The sequence below is a fragment of the Misgurnus anguillicaudatus genome, chromosome 22 (assembly GCF_027580225.2).
Source record: "Misgurnus anguillicaudatus chromosome 22, ASM2758022v2, whole genome shotgun sequence".
In the NCBI taxonomy this organism is placed as follows: Eukaryota; Metazoa; Chordata; class Actinopteri; order Cypriniformes; family Cobitidae; genus Misgurnus; species Misgurnus anguillicaudatus.
In genome coordinates, this window is record NC_073358.2 from 24,665,255 (window position 1) to 24,691,534 (window position 26,280).

The window sequence follows — 26,280 nt, forward strand, 5'->3', positions numbered from 1 at the left end:
ACAACACATAATATAGCCAAACAATTAAGACTGTCCTTAATAAAAGAAACCTTTGTATTCTCATCCTTTTCATAAATGTTTACATATTAAAATAATGACACAAACTTGAGGCTATGTCACAAAACCTAGTAAGCTGCTTAACGAGCCAATAACAACCCAAACATTATGTCTAAGTATGCAGGTTTTGAGTGCTGATATGCCACATCCACTAGCTGCTGCTCTCGTCACGGCTGGTCGCCATATTACTGAGCGAATCCGCGCACGGACAGACCTCTGTCGGGTTCGCGAAGGGGCCTTTCTCCAAAATATCTCCTCCAATTTAAACCTCCCTTTACTCCGTTCACCCCAGGAATCATTTATGCATCTGTCCGAGTAGGGCGTAGTGTTCTCAGACAGGAGTTGTCTGGGAGGGAGGGTTTGTTTTAGTGTTTAAGAGATGAGTACTCTGACCCAGCGGAGCTCTGGCCTGGTGCAGCGCCGCACCGAGGCTTCGCGCAGCGCCGCGGCCGCAGACAGAGAACGCGGATCCGGCGACGAGGACTACGATTCCCGCCGCGGGGACGAGCCGGACGAAGATGACAGCGGCGACGCTAAGGAAACCAGACTGACCCTGATGGAGGAAGTGCTGCTCCTGGGGTTAAAGGACCGTGAGGTTGTTGTTGTTTTGGTTATTTAGTAAGAGATTGTCTGTAGTCGATGCTATCTCTCATAACGGTCGAATCTGTCGCAGATAAATCATTCTGAAGAGCATCTTATTGTACCTCATTAGTTTTTAAAGACTCGTGTTTTTGTGTTCGAAATCGAACCACATTTTGGATGTGATACAGGGTAACGTTAAGTTAGCTGTTAGCTTTGACTGCAGTTTTAAGTTCAGATTTTTTTTAGGAAAATTGCTTTAATAAACGAAGAAATACATTTAACACTGTAATTTGTACTGTAGCATAAGCTGTCACGTGGACGTTTCGTGCACACACCAAGCTTTAATAGAAAAGACAGCGATGAACATACACACACAATATATACAACTAAGGCAATTAAGGCAAATTATACATGTAAGGGAATCAGAAATTAAAGTATAAAAACATTTAAGAGAAAAACATATACAGGTACAACTGTATATGAAATGTGCAAGGTGTATGTCATTGTACAAACGGTAAAGTGAAAATATTAAAAACAAATACGATGGGATTCAATGTACCGTCAACTGTGTGCTTACCATCATTTATCACAATACTTCCATAATATTTGTTTTCCTACTATGAAAGTCAATGTTTACAATCAGCAGTGTGCTTCCCATCATTTATCAAAATATCTTCTGGGGCGGGTTGTTGTGTCCATATTAAGGAGTCTAATGGCCTGAGGAAAAAAGCTCTTCTTAAGGCTCTCTGTTTTGTAGCTCATTTGGTAGAGCATTGGTGTTGGCAGCGCAAAGGTGTTATGTTTAATTCTCAGAAAGCACACATACGGAAACATGCAAAAATGCAGGATGTCTAGGCATGTCCTCAATGCCCTCCAACGTTTATCTTCATTCCAAAGCAAACATACCTGAACCTGCTTATCAAGATTTGCAGACAGTTTGTGTTTTTATATGGTTGGAGAGAAACTGTCTTGGACAGTGTCCCTTTATGAGGAAGTTTGGACACAAAGCATTATGACCAAGACAATATTGTGACCACATGTAGCAGTTTTATATGGTGTTATGAATTCATACATCCTCCTCTTTCAAATCTTTTGTATCATTTGCATAGTAAAAATCAAAGATGTTATTTTATGTATTTGGTATAATATTATACGAAATACTTAAAATAACATCTTTGATGTTTGCGTGGTTTATGGTTAAAAAACCCATTATTTTCCACATACCATACATTTTTGTAGCTCCAGATTTTACTCTCTTCCTGAAACGCATGGATTTAGAAAGCTCTATGTCCCTGATTGGTCAGCCAATCTATAGACGGTTTCATCGGACGCGCGTGATACACGTCTGGATCCGAAACTTACTTCCGGTTTCGTTTTTTTAATGGTCCGACTAGTTGCTAAACTGATCTCTTGAACAAATGCCTCGTCGAAAATAACAATTGTTTTGGTTTCCTAGGTAATCTATGTGTTGTTTTTTAGATTGTTATATAAATAAACTACGTTTAAAGAACTTTGTTGTTATTTATTCTTAGCGGAGTTTACCGGAAGTTACAGGGGGCCGCGACATCCGCTTGTTTATGTTATTACTGCTGAAACGGTCTATATGTTGTGATTGGCCTGAATTAGTGATAGATCAATATATCGGCCAGGCGATATATCGGGCCGATTTTTGCGAGTTTTAGGTCTATCGGCATCGGCCAATATGTGGCTGCTGTGTTCGTTGTTGTTTTTTTTACGGCATTATTTACAGACGGAATGCTGGAAGCTGTAAGCATTTGCAGGTCATGTGACTAAAAACAACCAACTTGTCCATGACATATCGAAAGCTCGGCCTAAAAGCTGATCATAGCTAGACAAAGTGGGTTTTTATTTCTCATCACTATATATATTTGTAGTAGTACAGTGCTAGAAATCAATATCCTTTGCTGATAGTTCCTCGTCATTGTGGAGAGAGCAGTTCATAGCACCCTCTCCTAATTACTCTTTGTTAAATGTAGTTTTTTTTTTAAGTTAAATAAATGTAACTTTTTTTAAATTGAGACTTGTAACATTTCGCATCATCGTGTCATTTTTATGATGTTAATTGAGTAGGGATGCATGATATATCGGCCGACATATCGTTATCGGCCGATAACTGCTTATTTTTAATATTATCGGTTATCGGTCTGATAGCAAAATTAGGGCGATAAATGAAAGCCGATAAATTATTGTTGAACCACTTCACTTGCTCATTGCTGGCCATGTGGAGTTTTGATTGGTGCTTTCTGTGACATAGCACGAAGATGACACGTGTTGCGGGCTTAAGAAGAGTATGCTAGTCTAGCGCAAAGACAAGATGTCCGCGGTCTGCGAGTTTTTCATTGTTAAAATAATATGAATATTTATCGGCCTATAGATAGCGGTTATCGCCCTCCAAATTTAAAGAGTTATCGGTATCGGACAAAATTTCCATATCGATGCATCCCTAAAATTGAGTGCGCAAAAGCTGCAAGTATCGGCTGCAAATATCGGCTAAAGAAAATCGGCAGCCTGTATTGGTCATCGGCTAAGGCTGATGAAACAAAAATCGGCATCGGCACTAAAAAAAATCCATATCGGTCGATCCCTAGCCTGAACTGAATACCTCTGACGTCAGACAGAAATGTGACGCTCCTGACCATGTTTGAAAGATTCGCTCACAATGCAATGCTAACAGGAGTTAATTTATAGGCTGTGATTCCCAAGCGGGAGGAATTATGATAATGTCGGTCTTGACTACATCACAATCCCAGGAAATAAAAACTGTTGCCTACAATCAGTGTGTTTGTTGTAGTCCCAGAAAAGAGATGTACGTTGGAGATGAGAACTCGCGTCATCGTTTACTTTGCGGTGTGTACCTTTTGCATATCGTTAACATGTACTAATACACACTTACACACAAAAGGAAATTTAAAAACGTGAATCGGACCATAGGTGCTCTTTAAAACAGATCGCCACCTTGTAAAATGGTCACATTTTTCTGTAAGGACAAGTTATAGATATTTAACCCATAAAGGTAAAAGTTAAAATTATGTATTGTGCACCATCCTTGACCATACTAAACTTTAAGGGTTCTGGGGTAAACTATATAATAAATATGAAAAGGAAAGCACCCCTGTTTCTAATCAAGCAATGTCCTGCTCCAATTTTATTGGTTGACACTTGCTTAGAAAATCTGTGCGGTCAACCCACTGTTCTATGTTTTATTGTTGTCCACTGTAAAGACCCTATGCACATTTATGAATCACTGCGTGCTGTCAAGAGTCATATCAGTTGGTGAGTGTCAGGATATCTTGGGTAATGTTGCTTTGCCCCTAGCACTCAATCATTTTGTCACCGGTTTATTGGAGTTCATTGGTTATTTGCATAGGATTGACATGTCATAATGTACAGTCCACCACACCGACTACTGATGTTCATGTTCCATTTGTTTGCCTATCTGCATGGAAAGTAGGAGGACATATAAATGAAGTAGTTAAGTACCCATCCCAGTACATTTGCATATGCTTATGTTGCCACAAACTTAAGGACTTTTAATATGGGGCAACACCCAATTCTGAAGTGCAAATATTCTGTGTACATGAATTATGTGAATGTCATCAAACCTGTCAAATATCATGTTACACCCTAAAGGCGGATATGTGAAGGTGTTTTCGCTGAAGAAAATGTTCCTAAAACGAGCTTGATTGTCTTTTTTGGTCAACTTCTGTTATTTTAATATTCAAGTCGAACCTGTGTACCTGTATGGACACCTTGGACAAGCATGTTTGGCTATCCCTGTGAAAACAACTCTTAATGCTTTCAACTTCACAGTTTGGGGGTGCCGTTTTCGATTTCAAAATCCAAAATGCCATACTTTCGACATGCTAACATGGAAACGGTTTCTTCCCTAATGTGTTGCAACTAACGAAGAGCACAGTTCTCAAAAATGGCATTAAATGTGCTCATCCCACCAGTCGTTGTAACCAAACTTACGTAAAGTATTAAAGTTTAACAATTCCAAGATGTTATCTGTGTTGCACATCTGTCGTTTGAACCATGTTGGTTAAACAATATAGTTGATGATGTCACGTAGTAGTACTTTTTAATCTGCTTGGATCGATTTAATGTCAGATTATAGCTGTAAATAGCGTACAAGCATCTGAAGATTGCTTTGGTTTTCTGTTTTTTTATTTTAAGATATTTTAATTATTCGCAAGTTTCCACATACGTCACTCATTCCTGGGATTCCCCAGGGTCTTAAAGCAAGTAGGACTGCAGACTAGAGGGTGACACGGGAGTGGATTTTCAAACCCCTCCCGTCCCAATCCCACGAAAAAACATCCAATCCCATCCCGATCCCAGAAGAATGACTCCCATTCCCTCCCACTCCCGTGTTGTTGTTTTTTACCGGAATGTGTCAGTTACAGTAAAAAAATACAATACAGATAACAGCATAGCACAGTTTGTTACTTTATTGAACTGAAACCCAGTTTAAACAATGCACATTAAATCCATAAAATTTCATGTAAATCCTCCATGCAAACACACACACAGGCACGCCCACACACAATATATAAGCAGGGATGCACCGATAGGATTTGTTTGGGCCGATACCGATGCCGATTTAAACAGACAACTTCTGACCGATGCCGATACCGATATTAAACACTTGTATACAATACTATACAGTTGGTCTATTAGCTAGTTTATTTCTGCATCAAATTATTTTTACTGAACATGGATTGGATCTAATTAACATTCAACTGACCAACATAATAAGAGAGGCACAAATTAAGCTAAAACAAAAATAATAAGACAGCATGACAACCTTCAAAGGTGGTTTTTGCTATTCAGCATTTATTTGATAAACAACATTAACTCATTTTTTACATATAATGGATTTCTTTATGCAGTTAATTAATAAACAATCGGTATCGGCCTTTCTCGTGCTACTGCCGATATGCCGATGGTTTCAAATTCATAAAAAAATCGGCCGATAAATATCGGTGGCCGATACATCGGTGCATCACTAATAACCAGAGTTTATTTATAGAAACTGTATATTTGTGTATAAGTCGAGTATCATAGTTTTATTACGATTCCTGGTCCCGCCCACTCCAGCTTACATCATAGCTTACATTAACTTTTACTAGCAGTGATTTTAAATGGATTTCTCCAAATAGCATGACAAAATGTACCTTTTCAGTAGAAACTTCACGTAGGAAGCCCAACCTGTCCTATTAGCTCACGCCAGCGGCCAGCGTGTGAAATAGTCTCCCATAAACACTCTGGTCTTGTTTCTTTCTTTATAGTCCTTTCTCTTCTTGTCATACAATTCGTAGACACTTTTTCTCTTGCGACATTTTGAAAAAAAAACCAGTGAGAATGCGACCTTCAATGAATGGTTGAAACCGTAGCACATCACACATACACGTGAAAGTGCGCATGTGCAGAAAGCGAACCTAGAGGCGAGCACGTACGACGGTTATACGTCTAGGGCCCTATAAAATCCGTTTTATTTTTTCCCAAATTCCGTTTTATTTTTTCCCAAATTCCGTTTTCTCCGTTTTAATTTTTGCAAATTCCGTTTTATCCGTTTTAATTTTTGGCAATTATATTTTTTACCCTTTACTTTTATTTTAGTCATAAAAAGAGTGTGCCTTTAATGTTAATCATTAAAATGTAAATGATTTGGTGAAAAACTGGATAACAGGATTACTTAATGACTATAAAAGATACATTCACACACGCACATACACACGCACACGCGCGCACACACACAACTCAATTCAATGCATTGTTTAGTGTTGTTGCAGGAGGCGACAACAAGGTGTCAAAGCAGTGGTGCCTTCAGAAGTGCCTTAAACACATCAATCCAGCGGAACGCGATCCATATTTTATACACAATCTCTTGAAATGCATATAACTTTACAAACATACACAGGATAGTGATCTGACTTAGGACAGCATGAGCGCGCAGCTCTTTGCACGTGCGAGCGAAAGAGAGACAGAGAGCGGCGCCATGATGCAGATGATTATATTTTAAATGCGAGGGATAGTTAGTTTGCCTCAGCTCGCTTGAAATGCATAAAACTGAACAAATACATGAGGATTTGTGTTCGCACTTCGGACACGTGAGCGCGTGCACGTGAGAGAGGTACAGTGAGACAGACGTGGATGAGAGAGTGCATGTATCTTTGCGCTCACCGTGAACAGAGTGTTGACAAAACTTCCAAAAGAACAGTTCTCCGGTCACATAAAAGTCATGTGAGACCTGCTCGGAACTAAGTGCTTAGCGTCGAATTTCTTATTTTTTTCGCTGACGAAAGCAGAGTCATGGAGAGCCGCTTCGCCATGGTTTCAGTGTTTTGGAGAGGGTCTGAAACGACGGGAGGGGGCGTGTCGCCCAGATTTACTTTCCCCGGTGTGCATTTCCCCCAGACATACGTTCGTCTCCCACACAAAAACATAATTTTATTCAAAATATGTAAAATTCCGCAAAATTCCGCGTTAATACTAGATTCCGTGTTAATTAGCCAATTCCGCGATTCCGTGATCGCGGAAATTATAGGGCCCTATACGTCAACATATAATCAGAATGATTGACATCTGGGATGACCAATAATAGAGGTGATCCACCCGGAAAACGAAAATCTTCCGCTATACCTTTAAAATGTATTTATCTCATAAATTACACAATGCTTTAACCTGGCCCACAGTTTATTTGATTATGCTTAATCTAGAAGATGTTTAATTGCAGTATAGGTGTGTTTGACTTTTGGGCAAAATCATTTGACTGTCACCTGACTTGTAGATATTTTAAGAATCTCTTCATTAGAATCTTCACCATAATCTAGCATTAATCAAAAGCTTATTTAACTCGTCGTCAAACCATACAAGACAAACTGCTATTTTAAAATTTATTGAGAAAACGGATCATAAAAAATTTAGCTTAGAGTGCTCTTGGGTTTTCGCATGTGCTCGTCTTTATATGCAGAGCGTTTCTTATGTTTCCAGCCCTTAAAAGAGGCCAGTTGTTTCACAGTGGTGCCCCTTGGTCAGGGAGGCTGGACCTTCACAAAGCAAGCCTTGTTACTAATGGAGAGACCCATCGCTTACTTTTACTGCTGAACATGACACTACAGATAAAAATTCAGTATTAGCAGTCATTCTTGTTAAGAGTTTTACTGAATTGCAACTTTTTGCTGAAATAAGTCCAACACAAAACAAACTTTTTTTCTTTTTCAGATCTCTTCATGTACATGTTTTAGCTACACTGAATCTCAAAACTACTTTAAAAGGGAATGTTATATTGGTATATTGACTTCCTTTCTGTTTGTTTTTTGCAAGGGCTACACCTCCTTCTGGAATGACAGCATTTCATCGGGCCTTCGGGGCAGCATGCTTATTGAGTTGGCTTTACGGGGAAGGTTACAGCTGGAGGCCTGTGGTATGAGGAGGAAAAGCCTGCTTGTCAGGAAGGTAAAACCTGTTAAATATTCAGCAGTTGATTATATGATATTAATCAGATGAGATGTGCTCCTGTCTTAGTGGCAGACCCTTACGTTAACAGCGCAAAGGTCATGGGTTCAAATCCAGGGAAGACGCATACATATGTTTGGATTAAAGCATCGGCCAAATGCATAAATGTAACATTTGAAATTTCTACTTTGGGTTTCCGAAATGCTCTTCAGAAACCTACGGATGACCTCACGGACACTATTAGTGATTTTCCATTGCATAGTACTCTACGGTTTAGGTCGGGTCAGCTCACCTCACTTTGGCCTGGTTAGCTTTTCCATCAAGTTTAGTAACACTTCGGAGTGGGAGGGATTACAGGCGTGTCGTTATATTTGCTCTGCCTACTGCTGTGACATCATACAAGTGAGAGCGTCCTTGTACATTCCCATACATTAATTTATTTCTCAGTCCACCACAAAATTAAAATTGGCCACCACAAATAGATGTTTGCACATCGCGTTTATCACTACTAGTGATAGACCGATATATCGGATACGTGGCTGCAGTGTTTGCCGATTTTTTTCCGGCATTATTTACAGACAGTGATGGAAGCCGCAAGCGATTGCAGGTCATGTGACTAAAAACAACCGACCTTTTCCATGACAACATCAAAAGATGGTTCCATAGCACCCTCACCTGTTTTTACTATTTTTTAAATATAGTTTTTTTAAGTTCAATAAATGTAACTTTTTTAATGAGACTTGTAACATTTGGCATCGTCATTGTGTCAGTTTTATGATGTAAATTGAGTGAGCAAAATCAGTATCGGCTTAAAATATCGGCTCAAGAAAATCGGCAGCCTGTATCGGTCATCGGCTAAGGCTGATGAAACAAAAATCGGCACTGAAAAATCCATATTGGTCGATCCCTAATCACTACCTCTGTCTCACATGACAGCTTCTGTACAAACACCCGTGGCGTCAGTCGATGCGCTCCACTGAGCCTTAAGTTGCATTTAAGCATATATGCGGACGTGCGCATCGCGAATGTGCTGCCACAAACTGCAAGTTTGGAAAAACTGGTATGGTGTTCCTGATTATCAACCTGTGGATGTTTTTTATCGCTAAAAGGGAGTTTGGGAACTTACAGCAAAGCACAGATTACAACAGGTTTACTCTAAACAGCGCAAGCCAGCATGAATGTAAAGCTAATTTTTTTACATTATAGCGGTGACGCTGGTAGTGACCAATTCTTTCAGACCAATCAGTGATCTACAGTGTTTTCGTGTCACGTTTTGGTATCAGCTCGGGTTGCTTGGAACCCCAACCGAGGTGGTACAAAAAAAAGTATCGGGTACTACGTACTGCACCCAGTGGAAAAGCCCCCAAAAGTAAGCTGACCCAACCCAAACTGTGGGGTACTATGCAATGGAAAACGCTATTTGTCCATAAGTCTATGCCCTAGATGTACATTCATCTCCGCTGTAAAAAACGAGCACTGAGGCGACTATAAAAGCGTGATTCTGTTTTTGTGTACATGTAAATGTTGAAGTTCCCCTAATAATGCCCCTAATAATTATAAAATATTGGCAGAGGCTTAATTGGGCAGAGGCTTAAGGTCCTGCAGCAACCCACACCCCATGCATGCTACTGTCCTTAAGGGAGGTTTTACAAAAAAAACAATCTACTTAACACGTGGCTCTTAATGATATATACATTTTAGTTTGGGTAAATGCAGAGCATATTTTTATGCACTTACAAAATTTTGCACTCGTTACATGTGCAGTATAGTTTTTACCACAAGATGGAGTCCTTGATATTCATTGTGTGTCAAGAGTCAATTTTCTGTGGTTAGTGTTGGCTGCTGTAAGTGAGAATGTTTTATTAAATAGAGCTGTGATGTAATCCTGAAAAATGCATTATCTTTAAAATTAGTTAAAGCTCTCACTCCCTTGATGTATCTTTTTAGGCAGTAGGCTGTTTAAATGTTTAATGGGTTGAGTGACATTTCAAATTTTTTTCTCTAGGTTTTATGCAAGTCTGACGCTCCAACGGGGGACGTGCTGTTAGACGAGGCTCTGAAACACATAAAAGACACCCAGCCGCCTGAGACCGTGCAAAGCTGGATTGACTTACTCAGTGGTCAGTTCTGCAGAAACCATTCAACTTATGTATTATTAGTTTATGTATTTGTTTTATGTATTTTTTTTAGTACTTCAGTATTGTTGTGTTTTTTAAGAACAGCATATGTCCATTAAAGGGACACTTATATGCTAATTTTCCAGCTCCCCTAAAGTTAAACATTTGATTTTTACCATTTTGGAGTCCATTCAGCCGATCTCCGGGTCTGGCGTTACCATTTTTAGCATAGCTTAGCACAATCCATTGAATTTGATTAGACCATTAGCATCATGAAAAAAAAACTGTTTTAATATTTTTCCTATTTAAAAATTGACTCTTCTGTAGACCGACAGAAAATTAAAAGTTGTGATTTTTTTTTTAGGCAGATATGGCTAGGAGCTGTGCTCTCTTCTGGCGTAATAATCAAGGACTTTGCTGTATGGATTAACCGGTTCTTGCCACGAATATAGCCATAGATGCTGGAATGGCGTGAAGAAAGAAAGATATTAAATTGCATGCATTACAAAAAATTTTACTTAAACCATTTTTTTATATAAACAATTGCTGGCAACATTCTGAATCTAGTGCACTTGGCGGGATATAAAGACTGTTTAACTCGATCCAGGCTGATTTCTCGTATACCTGCAGTGGCTAGGAGCTCAATTGAAAGGTGGAGTCAGAATGAAGAACCAAAAGGTCATAGGCTGAGATCAAAGAGTCTGAGTATGAGGTGCCTTCATTGAGAACGAGTACAAAAATCTGCTCCGAATTATATCAGTGCTGTGGATTACTGCAGGTTGATGAGTAGCAAATGCAGGTCTGCTTTCATCCTGAGATGTCTTTGCTTCTCTTCTAAACGGTCTTGAGGTCCAAACTCAGTTGGTTGTATTGAGTGGATAAGAGACAGTGTTTCTCAATACTTGCTTTTGCTTTATCTGCTGCAGTTAGGAAGAAAATATATTAAATTGATTGATAATTATTTGTACATGGACGTATTTATCAAGTATTAAGATGGGAATTTTTTTTAAAGTGGGAACAAAATAAACCTATAAAAAAGTGTATTTTGACTTTACATTGTGCAGCTGTATTCGGAGTGGTTATAAACCTCTCTATAATATGTTAGGTCTTTGTTTTAAAAGTGTACATGCGGGGGAAAGCCTTATTTGTTATTACTTGAACTGTTCTTGAGAGTACAAATTTACAAATATACAACCTATAGCCGCTGAGAGGCTAAGCAGCAGGAAAGATCCGTGACGCGTTTTCTTTGCATTTAAAATCCAAAGACGTTTATTATGACAGAACATCCATGCAGGAACATTTGCTGGTAAAAACGTATTCTACTGCATAAACATGAAAATAAACGTAAATGGTCAACAGAAAGTGAACACTCCTGGCTACTCACCCCCTCTCTACACACAAACCTAAACACTTGCTAAACAAAACAGGAAAGATTACCAGGTAAATACCCATGATAGGCATGTGACCAAACCACCTGGAAACGTATGTGCAAAATACAAAATAAAAGACATGGGTTTTCCGCACCTACATTCCAGCCCCTGATTATTACACAGCCCTTATGGGAGTTGTTTTTACTGCTGTTGTGGTCATTTTCCTGTCAGCTGTTATTATTTTGTTTGTATGTTTTCCTCAAGGGGCAACCTTCCGATCTCTCTGATGAAGCCAATACGGAAGTGATTTAAACTGCAATTCATCGACTGGCAGCTAGAGGCAGGCGCCAAAAGGGAGTCAATTCAGTGTTTCCCACAGGATTTTGAGAGACTGTGGTGGTGGTGACGTCACCCACTAATAAGCATATATGTGACGTCATCATGTCATGTTTGCGTTTTATCTAGTGTTGGCACCTGAAATATGTTTCACTTCTACTCTTTGATCTGTATCTGTATTTGATCTGTATTATATATCAAATTATATTTTAAGCCGAATTAAGCTGTTTTAAATAGTGAAATAAAAATGTAAATGGGAATCATGAAAATTCTATTTCTGGGGTCCAGTGTTGATTCTGTGGTGGGCCACCACAAATAAATCAATGTATGGGAAACACTGCAATTCCCATACACCTCCATGTTAAAATGGACAACTTTACAGTAGAAAATAATGTTTACAGCCTTGTACAAAAATAGTTTTTGGTCTGTATAGCTAAGTTTGCCCTTCATGACAACTGTGAGGGGGGTGAATTTTTTTGTAACTCTTCCGTTTAAATTATATTAAGCTTTACATTTCTGCATAATTAAGGGCGTGGCCACTTGAGTGATGGTTGAACAGCCACTGCCATCACTAGAGTCGAGCTAGGGGGCATGGTTTCAGCAACCAGTCACCTCAGCTTCACCCACGTCCTGCCTCTTTACCCATTTTCGGATATCCGCGAGTGATGCTCAGTGACGCGCGGCCAATATGGCGAATGCAGGCAACGCCTGCTTTAACCTTCAAAAACGATCTTCAGAAACCAATGGGTGACGTCACGGACACTACGTCCATCTTTTTTTACAGTCTATGGTTTTACTGCATTTGTATCTTTTAGCCATATCGTGTTTTTACAAAGATCATATGATTGAAAATAAAGAAATTATCAAACTGATTAAACAGAGCATCCTAGACAATCCGGGAATGAGCATGATTCCTGCCTCGCATTTCTCGGTTTATATGTGGTAATAATTTAATTTCTGCCCTTATCAAAAATGTGTAAATATAAGTAGCTGAAAATCTTTTTTTTTTTTTTTTGCAGGTGAGACATGGAACCCACTAAAACTTCATTATCAGCTGCGCAACGTCCGAGAGCGCCTGGCCAAGAACCTCGTGGAAAAGGGCGTCCTCACCACTGAGAAACAAAACTTTCTTCTCTTTGACATGACCACGCACCCACTTACCAACAATAATATTAAACAGCGCGTTATTAAGAAGGTGCAAGAGGCCGTGCTGGACAAGTGGGTGAACGACCCTCACCGAATGGACAAGCGTATTCTGGCCCTTATTTTCCTCGCCCATTTCTCCGATGTGCTAGAGAACGCATTCGCCCCGCTGCTGGACGACCAGTACGACCTGGCCATGAAAAGAGTACGACTGCTGCTGGACCTCGAACCTGAGGCTGAAAGCATGAAGGCCAACACGAACGAGCTGTTTTGGGCTGTGGTGGCTGCCTTTACCAAATGAAGCAGGTTCAGTTCTCTTGAACATAAAACGGTTGGACTTGTAAGAGCAGGTTTTTTGTGAAATGGTGAGAAACCTGGACATTCCTTTTCTTGTAGATATCTTGCTTTCCTTCTCCTCTCTGCAAGATTTATCATCGCATTGCTGTCTTTTGTTTTGATAGCACACAGAGTTGTTTTGTCTTTGCATTGTTTATTCAGTTAAATGCAATTAGGTACCTACTCACCGTAGACTGTTAACACTTACCTATTGCATCACTGAATAAAATGTGTTGTTTATTTTCTTGCCTTGACATCTGTGTTGGGTACCTAACAGATTTTACAATCCAAATTTATTTTGCACTAATGTTCAGGCTTCAGTTTCATCCAGAATTGGATCTGATTGTATTTACAATGTGACAAAATGTGTCCACTTAAAGCAGTACCTGCAATATGGTACAAATGAACAGATTTATCAGAAAATAAAGTACACAGTGTATCATATATTTTAAAACGGTTTGCTGTCTTGACTTTTCACATGGATTACGGAGCTTGAAAAGAAACCAAAAAGGTTGTCGAGGACTAAATCCTGTTCTAATAACAAATGCGTATGGCCCCTTTTCCACCAAGGCAGTTTGAGTGCTGGTTCAGAGCCTAATTTCAATTCAGTTTTTTCTTTTTCGACACGCAAAGCACCAGCTCTGAACCAGGAAAAGTGTTTCTTAAAGGGACACTATACTTTTTTTGAAGGTATGCTCATTTCCAGCTCCCCTAGAGTGGACATTTGATTTTTGTCGTTTTGGAATTTATTCAGCCGGTCTCCGGGTCTGGCGGTGCCACTTTTGGCGTGGCTTGGCACGGTCCATTGAATCTGATTGGATCATTAGCATAGCGCAAAAAATATATATTTTTTTCATTTGAAGCTTGACTCTTCTGTAGTTGCATTGTGTGCTGGGACTGAGGAAAATTAAAAGTTGCGATTTTCTAGGCAGGTATGGCTAGGAACTATACTCTCATTCTGGTGTAATAATCAAGGACTTTGCTGCCGTAACATGGCCTAGAAAATCGCAACTTTTAATTTTCCGTCAGTCTTTTAGTACACAATGTTAAGATGATATTTTTGCGCTGTGCTAGTGGTCTAGTCGGATTCAGTGGATTGTGCTGGGCTGTGCTGGGAGTGGTGCCGCCGGACCTGGAGATCGGCTGAATGGATTCCAAAAAGGTAAAAAATCAAATGTGTGTTTAAGTAGCAACAAAACATTGTTGGTCTAGAATTAAGAACCGATTGCGGCTGGGAGCTGAGTCACTGTGACACAATACTGCGAGTGTAGCTGAATGCGAAGACTAACGTTTTGTGTAAATGATAAAATATGTATTTACTGTTTTTCTTGATTACAACCTCCGTTTATATAAATTACGTCGCGCTGCACATACACATTGGATTCTGTTGTGGCTCTCTAGCACATGGAAGGCAAACCGGTTCTTATGGGGCGTACACACCAAACGCAAATTCGCCGATTTGCGCGAGTACTTACATACAAAGTCAATGCAGAGATGCGAATAGATGCGAACTCAAAAGCCTCAAACGAGTTTTCACGCAAGTTGAAAATATTCAACTCAAACAAAAAAATTCACATGACACAAAATTAAATCCCATAAGTAATCTAGAGCGAGGAACGCAACGCTTAGCGTGTACTCAGCATTAAGGTACATTCACATTATAAGTCAAAATAGGCGTTTTTAAATCTGGTTGTCATAAACAAATGAGTAACGTCCACTCCAATAACTGACGAGAGGCGGTTGACGTGAACTCTACTGCGTCGTTCTTATTGGTAGTCGTTTCCGAATGTCGCTCATAATTTGCATAAAGTTAAACTTTTCTCAACTTTGTTGCGCGACTGGACACGCCCCATCCAGTCGCCAATGGCCATTGTCGTTTGTGTCCCGAGAAGTCGCCAAGCTTCCATTGAAATCAATGTGATCGCGTTGCTGTGCTACTGCTAGTCGCTTATAATGTGAATGTACCTTTAGAAGGCTCGCCAGTCGAACCAGCAAAAGCACTAGCTGTAAACTAGCACCTGGTTCTTGCTGGTGGAAAGGGGTCTTAATACATGCAAGCGGTGCTAATAACAGCTTCACATCTATACAACTGCAACACAAAGCAGCCCGTGTGTACAGCAACTTCTGTGCAAACTGGAGGTAACTTTAGGCAGTCAAAGACCTGACAATTTATTGGCAAGAGGAGTTAGTTTATCTTAAGTGGTTATATTATATTTCAACAGAGAGCTTGTGGTGTTTTGCAGACTAGAATTCAATTTCTATAAAGTTTTAAATAACCGTACCATTCAGATTTAGTATTTTCTGCTCTAAAAACCTCACAAATGCTTTAAACTCTATCTCTTTTTAAACAACCTGTTGTGTTGCTAAAAATTGAACTTGTATACTTGAATGTGCCTACGATTGGTTACAGAATGTTTGGCTGTAATGGTGCAAAATGTACTGTAGCTCTTTGTTATGTGGGAGCTCAATCCATAAATCATTATTCTCAGTGGTCTTCATACCCATTGTGTACTGTATAGTATACTTGTCAGAATAAAGGATTTGATTTTAAGAAGTAGTTTGCTCCCTGAAAAGAAGTGCATCTGTATGGCACAGTGTCATTTTCTTGAATACATATCCAATGATTAATAACACTGTAAGAGTTTTATAGTGAAGTTTTAAATGTGTAAGACTCTACACACAACACTCAATGAACCAAGAACTGAAAATTCATATCCTTTAAAAATGTGATTTTATATGTAAGAGCAGATTCCTTCATTTTATTGAATCAGTATATTTTTGATAGTAGATTTTATCATCATCAGAAGCAGAAAGGTAGCTTATTCAGCTGTAAATGAGCACGGCGTACTTCAATTGCTTTCTCTCACTTAGTTTTGTGTGCACTGAAAAAAATGATTCATTGAATTTAATATTTTTTTTAAGGTAAGTGGTTGCAATCAATTTATTTAAGCTACATTTAAACAAAAGTTTTATATTTTGTTTTACTTTACTAATCTTTTTTGTTTAAATGTGGCTTAAATAAATTGATTGCAACCACTCACCTTGAAAAATTTATTAAATTCAATGAATCATTTTTTTTCAGTGTGTTTACTGCATGAGCCATGCAGTCTTCATCATTTTGTTTGGCATGTGCAAGCTAGCTCAAGCATGTCAGTATGAAAATGTCTATTGAGAAAGCCTTTGCTCAAACATCTTTTTTTTTTTTACTCTCACAATGCTTGCTGTAGCAATGGTTTGGGTAATCCACCAATTGTTTGGAAGAGTCAATATGGGAGTGTCAGAAAGTACCTCAGATTAAATAAGTTTAAATCACATGTATAGCTTTTAAAAGTCACTATAATAGGAGCCCATTGTATATACCTTCTTACTACAATGAAATAAACTATGGTCTGGAAAGTGCCTCAAAAATCGTGTTTTTTTTATTTTGTGACGATTGCAAGTGATAAGATTTAATTCCCATTTAGGGAATTTTTTTTTTTTATTTACACTCAATTGCATAACACAATCATATGTTTTAAGGCTATAGCAAATGTTTATTCTGCAGCTTTATTCTGTCTGTCCTTTACTTAAATCATGGTTTTTGTGTTTACTCTCCTTTTCTGGTACTTTTACTGCTGAAAATCAGACTTTTATTGGTACTTTTTCCCTTAGCAGTGGATGTTTGTTTACAAACACTCTATAGACTCTCTGGTCTATTCTTGGGTCTGACCTGATGTGCTGTCTGGTGTCTGTGGGCATCTGGCCATCCAGCCAGCTGTTGTGCAAAATTGTCTGCCTACCCAAAGCATCACCACATTAAAATTTCAGCTGCACATCTCGGAACAGTGAAAGAAAATATAAAGGAACACCTTATTTTCACATAGTTGAAAAATGTTGGTCTGGAATATGACTCAGAGTTACGTAAAATTCTGACTTTTCCTTACAGGGAAAGAATTTGAAGGGGCGTATTCTCTCTGTGCTATGTTAAGTGTTGTGTAAGGCTGTGATGACTGATTTAGTGAATAAAACTCATTTGCTGTTTATTTGAAACTAATTTCATGAAAATTTGATATGATTTACATTGAATGTGGGTCATCAATCAAGCATCAAATATCTGTTATCAGGAAAGGATACACTGCAACCTCTTCTCTATAACCTACCAAGAAATGTTTTGTCTATTTTGTCAATAAATGTATTGTAGTTAATTGCGTATTACATAGTAAACATCACCAATTTTTTGAGTTTTCAACTGAAACATCAGATGATGTCAGTTCTGCTGTCATGAAGACAATGTAAAACTTTTGATGATAAATATGATTGTGTATTAATGAGCTTGAACTTGCACATAATATAAACTGCAAAAAAAGTACCACAAACTAGCCCAGACTCTATTAAGATATTGTTTTACTAAACTTAGCAACAGGACAAGAAGTGCAATTGTCAAAGCAGCGATAAAGAGTTCAGCTGCAGACACAATTGCAACAGGTTTCTGAGATTGCCTGAAATGGGAAAAACCTCTGGATGTAAATCTTATCAGCACGTCAGAGACCTGAAAGGCAAACCTTCATGCCTGCAGTTTGCTAGAAACCATGTGACACCTCTTAAAAGTATTTTGGAGGAAAATGTTGGTCTGAGCAACACAAAGCAATGAAAAAAAGACATCTTAAATATACAATAACACCACCTTCACCATCAGTCTTGGTTGCTGCAAAGTATTCTAGCTTTTCTTCCAGCAGAAAAGAATAACAAAGCTTTTTAAAAGTCAAAGAAGAATAATATTCTCCACACCAAGGTGTTAGTTAGTCAAATGTCTTTAAAGGAATCATTTCCCAACCAAAAACAAATACCTTTAATACTGCTTTGTATTTAATTTAATAACAAAGTGTACAAAGTACAGAACATTTTTAAGCAGCAGAAGGTCTCTAAAGGCACTGTATCAATTCACCATGCTGTTGCATATGCATGTCTATCTATTTCAACATCACTTTCCTTGATGGTGAAATTTATCCCTCAAATTCCAAAACGTCCTCCCAGTACTTGGCAGGACCAATGCAAATCAAAATGTGCAACACTGTCTTCCCCTGAAATAATAAATGACCTAAAGGCACATAAGCGCCTCCCAAATCAAAACCACCTGGGTCCAAGAATGCCTATAGGTTCATCTATGTTTCTATAGATTCTTGTAGCTACAAATAGCACTGTTAGACCACTTTCTATATATATAATATATATCTGTAAAAAATTACAAGGCTTATTAGCAAAAAATGTCGTGAATTACAGGATTACAGTACAGGAAGCAAAAACAATTCAACAACCCTTGAATCTATTTGAAGAATTTATGTTGCTGTAATAGCAATCATAACAATTACAATGGGCAGTTTTATCACAAACAGAAATGTTTGCAAAACTATAGTTATGTTTGAGAGCAAAATGAAATAAAAAGTGCAGGCTGCTATATCAAGTCAGATATAGTTGCAGCTTTTGCAACAAAAACATTCAAAAAGTACTTGTGACTGTTTTTGAAAAGCTGAGGTTCTTGGCATGTGGTGGTATTGTTATACTAAAGGCAGGGCACGTCTGGTCCAAAAATCATTTATGAAGCTTTTGAAGCAGTTTAAAGCTTTGGCTTTAATCATATATGATTTGTCATTTCTAAACAAACTTTAAGTGAAACTACAGAGAGTTTATATTAAATTATATTTAAAAACAAATTTAACGTAATTATTTCAAAAGAATAATGCACACAACTGCTTTGTGGTTATAGACTTTGTGATTAATGTACTTAATTAAACAGAAGTATATTAAACCGTAGAGCTGAGGCTCCTCCCACTGCCTACGTCAACGTTCGCGGCGAATCGCATGCATGTGTTAAAAGCTACCCATACATAGCTTCTGTTGTAACCTTTGTGAAAGAGTTGTCAAACTTGACCAAAAGTAAAGCCTTTTTATCCTAAGACTTAACTGTTAGTTGTTTAAAATATATGTTGTACGTTTAAGATGAATAACCGCATTGCTCAATGATGGTGTGAGCTGTGATTCGCAACGGATTTTATTGATATGGATTAAAATTTCTTCAAGTAATGGACGTACACTCTGCTGTTATATCTTAGATGCAATTTATGGTAAGTTTTCATTTATGTTAAGTTTTCAGCAAACTAAACTTACTTTAAGTTTTAAGACAGACTTTTCTTGCATGAAACGAGACTGCTTTTGTGATGTAACTGTTTTTAAACATTCGGGTTTACTGAAAAGATTTACAGTGGTTTAATATTACTGTTGAAGAGAAAGTTTATATCAATGGAGATTTATTATGTCGAATCCATTTTTACCGTTATCCTGAAATAAGCCGGTGGGCTTATTCATTTCATATGTTAAGTATTGCTCGTAGTTCATCAAAGTAACGTTATTGTAAAATGTTGCCCAGCGGTTTATTAAGCAGTGTGGTTTGATTTAACGTTATATCGAAGTTATTGGACTTTGTGTTCTTTATCCCAAACCCCTTCTTTTTCCGTTTTTACTTCATTATAAACCTGAGGTTAAAAAAACTGATACAATTTTCCATAGGGTTTGAAGACGTGTTTTATTAAGACTCCTGATAATGTCATGTACGTGTTTTATTTCATTTATTTGAAGTGTATAGTTTAGGTAGGCTATTTCTACAACGGTTCACGCATTACTGTGCGCACTAACGTTACCTTTGATCTTGACCACTACCAGACTGACATCAATAAACGTGTTCGACCACATGCAGCGCTGCGCCGAGTGATTAGCTATGAGATCAAAGTACCGCGAGAGCGATTCGAAAGCATACTCAGCACTCTGGCCTCGCTGTACTTTGATGTCATAGGTCAATCATTCGGCGCAGCGCCGCATGAAGTCGAAGACGTTATGCGTTTAGCCTCCGGAAGTGAAGTATTCACTCACTTGTGTAATTCCCCTCCCTTTGTTTGTGTTTCTACTGCGATTGGAGAATTGCACACCGTTGTTAGTCAGACCTCCCATCAGCATTTTACCATTGTTCCTATTCCACTGGGACAAGAATAAATATACAGTGATATAATGAAGGGGTTCCCAAACTTTTCTTTATATGGCCCACTTAAATGTGTATAATCCCGGGACCCATCATCACATTTTTAATTGGAAATATGAGAACACACATTTTTTTTTCTCTTTTACAATTGACTTTTACTTTTATTTTTTTGCCATTTTATTAATAAAATGTAAGTTTAATTTCAATACCAAAATACCTTAAGATATATCATATCAAAACATTGCCATTGTTAGTCATTTAGTAGGACTAAATCTTTTTTTCCTGTCATTCATCGCAACAGTCAAGTGACATTGGACAATCCACCTTATCCCACTGTGCGACTCACAAGTGGGTCCCTACCACAGTTTAAAAACCCCTGATCTAATGTAAACAATGGCATCTGTTTAAAATGGTTTCAGTGTTTCATAGCAGATCATTTTAGAAGTACCATTTATGGTGATAAAAAGCCTTAGAAGTAAACTGTACAATCTTGTAACACATGGTCCAACTTGTGCTTTAGGTTGAGCCAATGCACTCACTATTCAATGACCAAATAATTCAAATGAGAAAAAGGTTAAGACAGAATAGAGTCCGTAAATTATCAGTGCCTATCTCGCAGTTTGACCATTAGCAAATTCTAAGCTGTTTATTTTTCACCATTGCCCTATTGAAGAGAATTTTCTTTGAAATCCACTGTCACGTTGTTTCTATTTGTTTTTTATCAAATACATATTTGACCATGGACCACAAAACCAGTCACATGGGTCTGTTTTCTGAAATTGAGATTTATACGACATCTTACAGCTGAATAAAAAAGCTATTAATTGATGTATGGTTTGTTAGGATATGACAATATTTGGCCGATATACAGCTATTTAAAAATCTGAAATCTGAGGGTGCAAAATATTAAAATATTGATAAAATTGTCCAAATGAAGTTCTTAGCAACACATTACTAATGATAAATAAATTTTTTGATACATTTGTGGTAGACGTAAATCGAAAAATTTGACCTATACAGTATAGGCTATTTTCTGGCTATTGCTACAAATATACTCATGCTTATGACTGGTTTTGTGGTGGAGGGTCATGTATGAAATGAATCTTTTTGTATTGACGACACCTCAAAGGATTGTACATGCATAAAGGCGGAGTGCACAATGTTTGAAAGCCAATGTTGATATTTGAAATCACCTAAACAAACACGCCCCTACCCCAATAGAATCTGGACCTTCTTTCAAAAGACCTGCCCCACACATACGCAACCCAGCAAGGATGTCGGTTAGTAGACACGCTCCTTACTGCTGATTGGCTATAAGTGTGTTTTGTTAGTCGGCCCGTCTCCTTTTCCAAAGCGTTTTTCAAACATTGTGCACTCCGCCTTTAAGAACACAGTTTTTTGTACAAGAATACTACAGACCTGTTTCGCTGAAATTGCTTAGAGCTTTAGCTATTGTATTTCTAAACGGGTTACTTTACTCTAAAATTAAAAAACCTCCAAAATTTACTCCAAAATTTGTAACCATACTCGCCTTCACCATAGATGTGTATAATAAAGGCTAGATGTCTCGTAGCATTGCGTTTAATGGAGCATGTACTTTTAAATGACAATAACTTGCTCAATTTTCTACCGATTTTCAAACGGTTTGGTTTGTTATAAATGTCAGAGATGTACCTATTACACTGCATACTTAATGAATAATTTTCATGAATCATGTTAAATTATAGCCACGTTACGTTAATAACGTTTGTAAGAAACCAAACTGTTTGAAAATCGGTAGAAAATTGAGCATATGGTTATGGTCATTTAAAAGTACCTGCACCATTAAACACAAGTGAGCGAGCTGTCTGAGGTAAGATGGCCGCCAGGTGATGACGTTAGAGACTCCGCCGTAACACATCTAGCATTTATTATACATATCTATAGGACCAACCCCATCATTTAAAAAAAGAACAAGAATTTTAATGTTACGCTTTTTACCATGCAGTGCAAATTAAATTCAATCCAACATATCCATTTGTTTTCCTTAGGAGACAGAAAGTAATATGGATTCTGAACAAACTAAGAGTATGTGAATGATGAGTTTTCATTAACAGATAAATTGTCCCTTTTAGCCCATAATCCTTTTACACAGTTTTTGTCTTCTTACTCCTTCACACGTAATGGAAAAAATTAAAGTAAACAGCAATGTATCCATAGTATAAAAAAGAGACTGTGTAGTTAGTAAGTCTCCAAGAAAATGGTGAGACTGGGAGCAGGGGTGTGTCATTGGGATGTGGTACAGTTATTGTTTTTGGGCTAAGCTGGACCACATCTGGCACACTGCCTGAAGACACTGTATGGCCTATCCAAAGGGAAACCACAGGGCCAACAACCCCCCCAGATCATATTCTCATCTGGGGGATTACATCTCGACTGTACATCTCATGGTAAACTGTTAAGCAACTAAGGAAGAACAACTAGTCAGTAGAATATGTCTGGATGTAGAGTATATTATCAACATTTGTTTATTAGCCTTGATATGGGAGAAATTTTTCATATTTTATGAACAAAATCAAAGAAATCACTGGATAAACATCAATTAATTATTTATTTTAGTTATTATTTACAAACTAGAGTTTAATTATTTACTTTATGTTTTTTTTGTGTTGATCGTGGTGGTTGGATGCCAAATAATTAATTAAAATGTCAGATGTGTACAAGAACCATAATGGATTAATAACGTTTCAAGCATTTGTATATGTTTATGATGTGTTTTTGAGTATGTATAAACAGTTACAGTAGCTGTTTTCCTGTTTGCTACTTTCTGTGTCTCAGCCCTGCAAATAAATCAAAGCCGTTTTCTAGCTGTTTGGGAAACACAAGTGTAGGCTACTCATTTAATATTGTGAAATACTTGTTCATACTGTATATGAAGAAGTGCATTTTTTTATCCCTCTTATTGTCCAAGTAAACTATTTCTCATAACTAAGAGTCTTGTTTAAATCATAGACTGTAAAAAAAGATGGACGGAGTGTCCGTGACGTCACCCATTGGTTTCTGAAGATCGGTTTTGAAGCTTAAAGTAGGCGTTGCCTGCCGTCGCCATCTTGGCCGCGCGTCATTGCGCATCACTTGCGGATATCCGAAAATTGGTAAAGAGGCATGACGTGGGTGAAGCTGAGGTGTCTGGTTGCTGAAACCACGCCCGCCTAGCTTCTAGTGACCGCAGTGGCTTTTCACCCCTCACGCAAGTGGCCACACCCTTAATTATGCAGAAATTTAAAGCTTAATATAATTTAAACGGAGGAGTTACAAAAAAGTTGTCACATTGCCCTTCATGACACAGTTGTCATGAAGGGCAAACTTAGCTATACAGACCAAAAACTATTTTTGTACTCGGCTGTAAACATATTATTTTCTACTGTAAAGTTGGCTATTTTAACATGGAGGTCTATGGGAATTGACTCCCTTTTGGAGCCTGCCTCTAGCGGCCAGTTGATGAATTGCAGTATAAATCACTTCCGTATTGGCTTCATTAGAGAGATCGGAGGGTTGCCCCTCGGTTTAAATGCATATTCTCAAATTCCTTTTATGTTGCCTTTCAAGCTACATCATTTGAACTTAAAAGAGACATTCCTCTGCGTGGTTAAGTTTCTTCATGTCGTAAACAATAGCGGTGAGGGTTCATTTATAGGGGCGTAATATTCAAATTACGATAGTTTTCATTTTCATTACGACAGTTATCAATGGACGATCATTTGTATGATAAGATTGGCGGTATAGGAATGTTTCATGAATCACACGTGAACTAGGGCTGGGTATCGATTCAGATGTTCTAGATCGATTCAATTCGATTCACAAGCTATCAAATCGATTCGATTCCGATTGTCGATTCCGGATCTCGGGTCGGTTTTTATATTCAATTCTCAATTCAACTCAATGAATATAGATTTAATACAAGTACTTTATTAATAAAAAAGAACAGTGAACATAAGTTTACAAGTGGGTAATTAATAAAAAGAAATTAAAAGCCACAACACTATCGTCGTCATCTTGCTAACGAAATCTAAAATGCCTCCATACCTCTTACTTTTTATGTGAAGGTGGCATCAACGTCGATGAAGCACCCAAAACCGCCATTTTAAGGACTAGATGAAAGAATGACAGGCTCACCTCTCGCTGCTTGGTAACATTGTGCAAGGCAAAAAAGAGGGTGACATCTAGTAAAGAAGACTAGTAATTTGATTAATGTTAATCTTACGTTCAATGTTGGCAGATAAAAATATGGAAAAAAATGTATTCTGCTCTTTGAGAATCGATTCTGAATCGACCACTTTTTAAAAAACGATTAATCGAAAAATCGATTAGCCCTAACGTGAACCCTGTCGTAAGTTGATATTTGCACATGGATATGCTTGTTTCTGCGTTAGATTGATAAATGAGGCCACAGGTATGAATCGGAATGTGTCTCTCTTGTTCACTTGTGATCTGATCGACCAAAACGCATCTTAATACCAGGTATAAACAGGGCCTTAGATGTTTATAACAGAGCTAAATTGGCAGGAACCAATTTATTATAAAAGTATAAGCCAAATATGATTATAGTGTAAACATGTAAGCCTGTCATATGTATGATGTGCACACTGTTCATTCAAAACAATGTAGAAACTTCTAAAGAATAAACTTTTGGACAATTCTGTTTTATGGTAACTTTTTTATTTTAAAAACAATGAATGACTTAAACCTGAACATGAAGGCTCTAACACATAAAACCTCCAAATGCCAGATGCATTGAGTTGCCCCCAAAATAAGCCGATTTTGAGCTTCTGTTGAAAATAGTACCCTTTCATTCGTGCTATGTTTTATTGGTATCATTGTAAATTGCACTGAAAACAACCATTCATCTGTGGATGGATGGCCATCACTATATTGGTCTTTATGGCAAGTATGGGTACTTGGTGAATTGTACCCTGTGTAGGGTTTCATTTACATATGAGAGCCCTCAGTAAGTGCATCTCATTGTCTTGAATGAGAACGAAGAATGAATGAATGAATCTGAATGAGGGGTCTCAGTCCTACAGTGGCTCACCTCTGACATCTGCATATACAACACTGCCGCTTTGCCCACCCCCCACAGGCTTCTCACACATTCGCCTGGGAAATGTTCCCCTCCTATTTTACAGCTGGTTATTTTACTTTTGCTTTTTTGCTGCCTGTCCCCTCATCCCGAATAGTAAAGCTCATCCGGTATGCTGGAAACATCCCTCCAGGATACATGAAATATGAATGTGTTTGTGTATTTTATGGTGGCAGCATTGTTTGGGCTTTTGCTTTTGGTCAGGTCTTCACATGTCAGAAACTTTGTGTTTGGACGAGTTACTCTGTGCTTAAGAAATCATTCCTTGGGGATTACCTCACCAAACCCTGCAAACACATGCTCAGCTACAGTGCAAAGCATTGTGGTCTTAATACAATATGGTTTCTTTTTCTAGCAACTAAAAGTCATGCTGTGGTTCCTTTCTCCACGTAAACACACAAACACATCTACAGTATGTATGTACTTGCCAACAGCTCCTTACTTGAACAGCTTTAACCTTAAGCAGAACTTTCTGAATGACTGCCGGGAAACTGTTCTGAAAACACCTGTCTTTTTGGAAAAATCCAAAAATGTTTGTGTTCGTGAGTTTCAATTGCTATTTTGGGTTGCAAGCCACACAGTGCTTGTTGACTTGTGTGATGTTAAGAACACACAGTGTTTTGTAGTTGAAGGTCTGGGCAGCTTTCTCCACGTGTCTGCTGACAGGCCTGAATGAGCTGGCAGGTGTGGGGAAGGTTGCAGACTCCATGGCTCCAGAAACCGTTTCCT

At 38.1% G+C, this 26,280-nt stretch overlaps 2 protein-coding genes across 3 annotated transcripts in view; both read left to right on the forward strand.

Annotated features, from left to right (window-relative positions):
* The first annotated feature begins 243 nt into the window (after positions 1–243).
* On the forward strand, positions 244–14,964 carry golph3a (golgi phosphoprotein 3a). The gene is made up of 4 exons (XM_055199953.2): positions 244–652; positions 7,990–8,121; positions 10,127–10,241; positions 12,964–14,964. Exons 1-4 carry the CDS (start codon positions 437–439, stop codon positions 13,386–13,388), a joined length of 888 nt encoding a protein of 295 aa, XP_055055928.2. The 5' UTR covers positions 244–436; the 3' UTR covers positions 13,389–14,964.
* Positions 14,965–19,272: 4,308 nt separating this feature from the next.
* The window catches only part of pdzd2 (PDZ domain containing 2), a 112,100-nt gene continuing 105,092 nt past the window's right edge, over positions 19,273–26,280 (forward strand). For both annotated transcript variants that reach the window (XM_055199935.2, XM_055199938.2), the window contains exon 1: positions 19,273–19,524. The gene's annotated coding sequence lies outside the window, so the exon portion shown is untranslated. The remainder of the gene's footprint in view (positions 19,525–26,280) is intronic.

Excerpts from the sequence above, each read along its gene's own strand:
- golph3a (XM_055199953.2), top strand. The coding sequence starts at position 437 with ATGAGTACTCTGACCCAGCGGAGCTCTGGCCTGGTGCAGCGCCGCACC. Across the intron at positions 653-7,989 it reads TGGGGTTAAAGGACCGTGAG|GGCTACACCTCCTTCTGGAA; the intron begins GTTGTTGTTGTT and ends GTTTTTTGCAAG. Across the intron at positions 8,122-10,126 it reads AAAGCCTGCTTGTCAGGAAG|GTTTTATGCAAGTCTGACGC; the intron begins GTAAAACCTGTT and ends TTTTTTCTCTAG.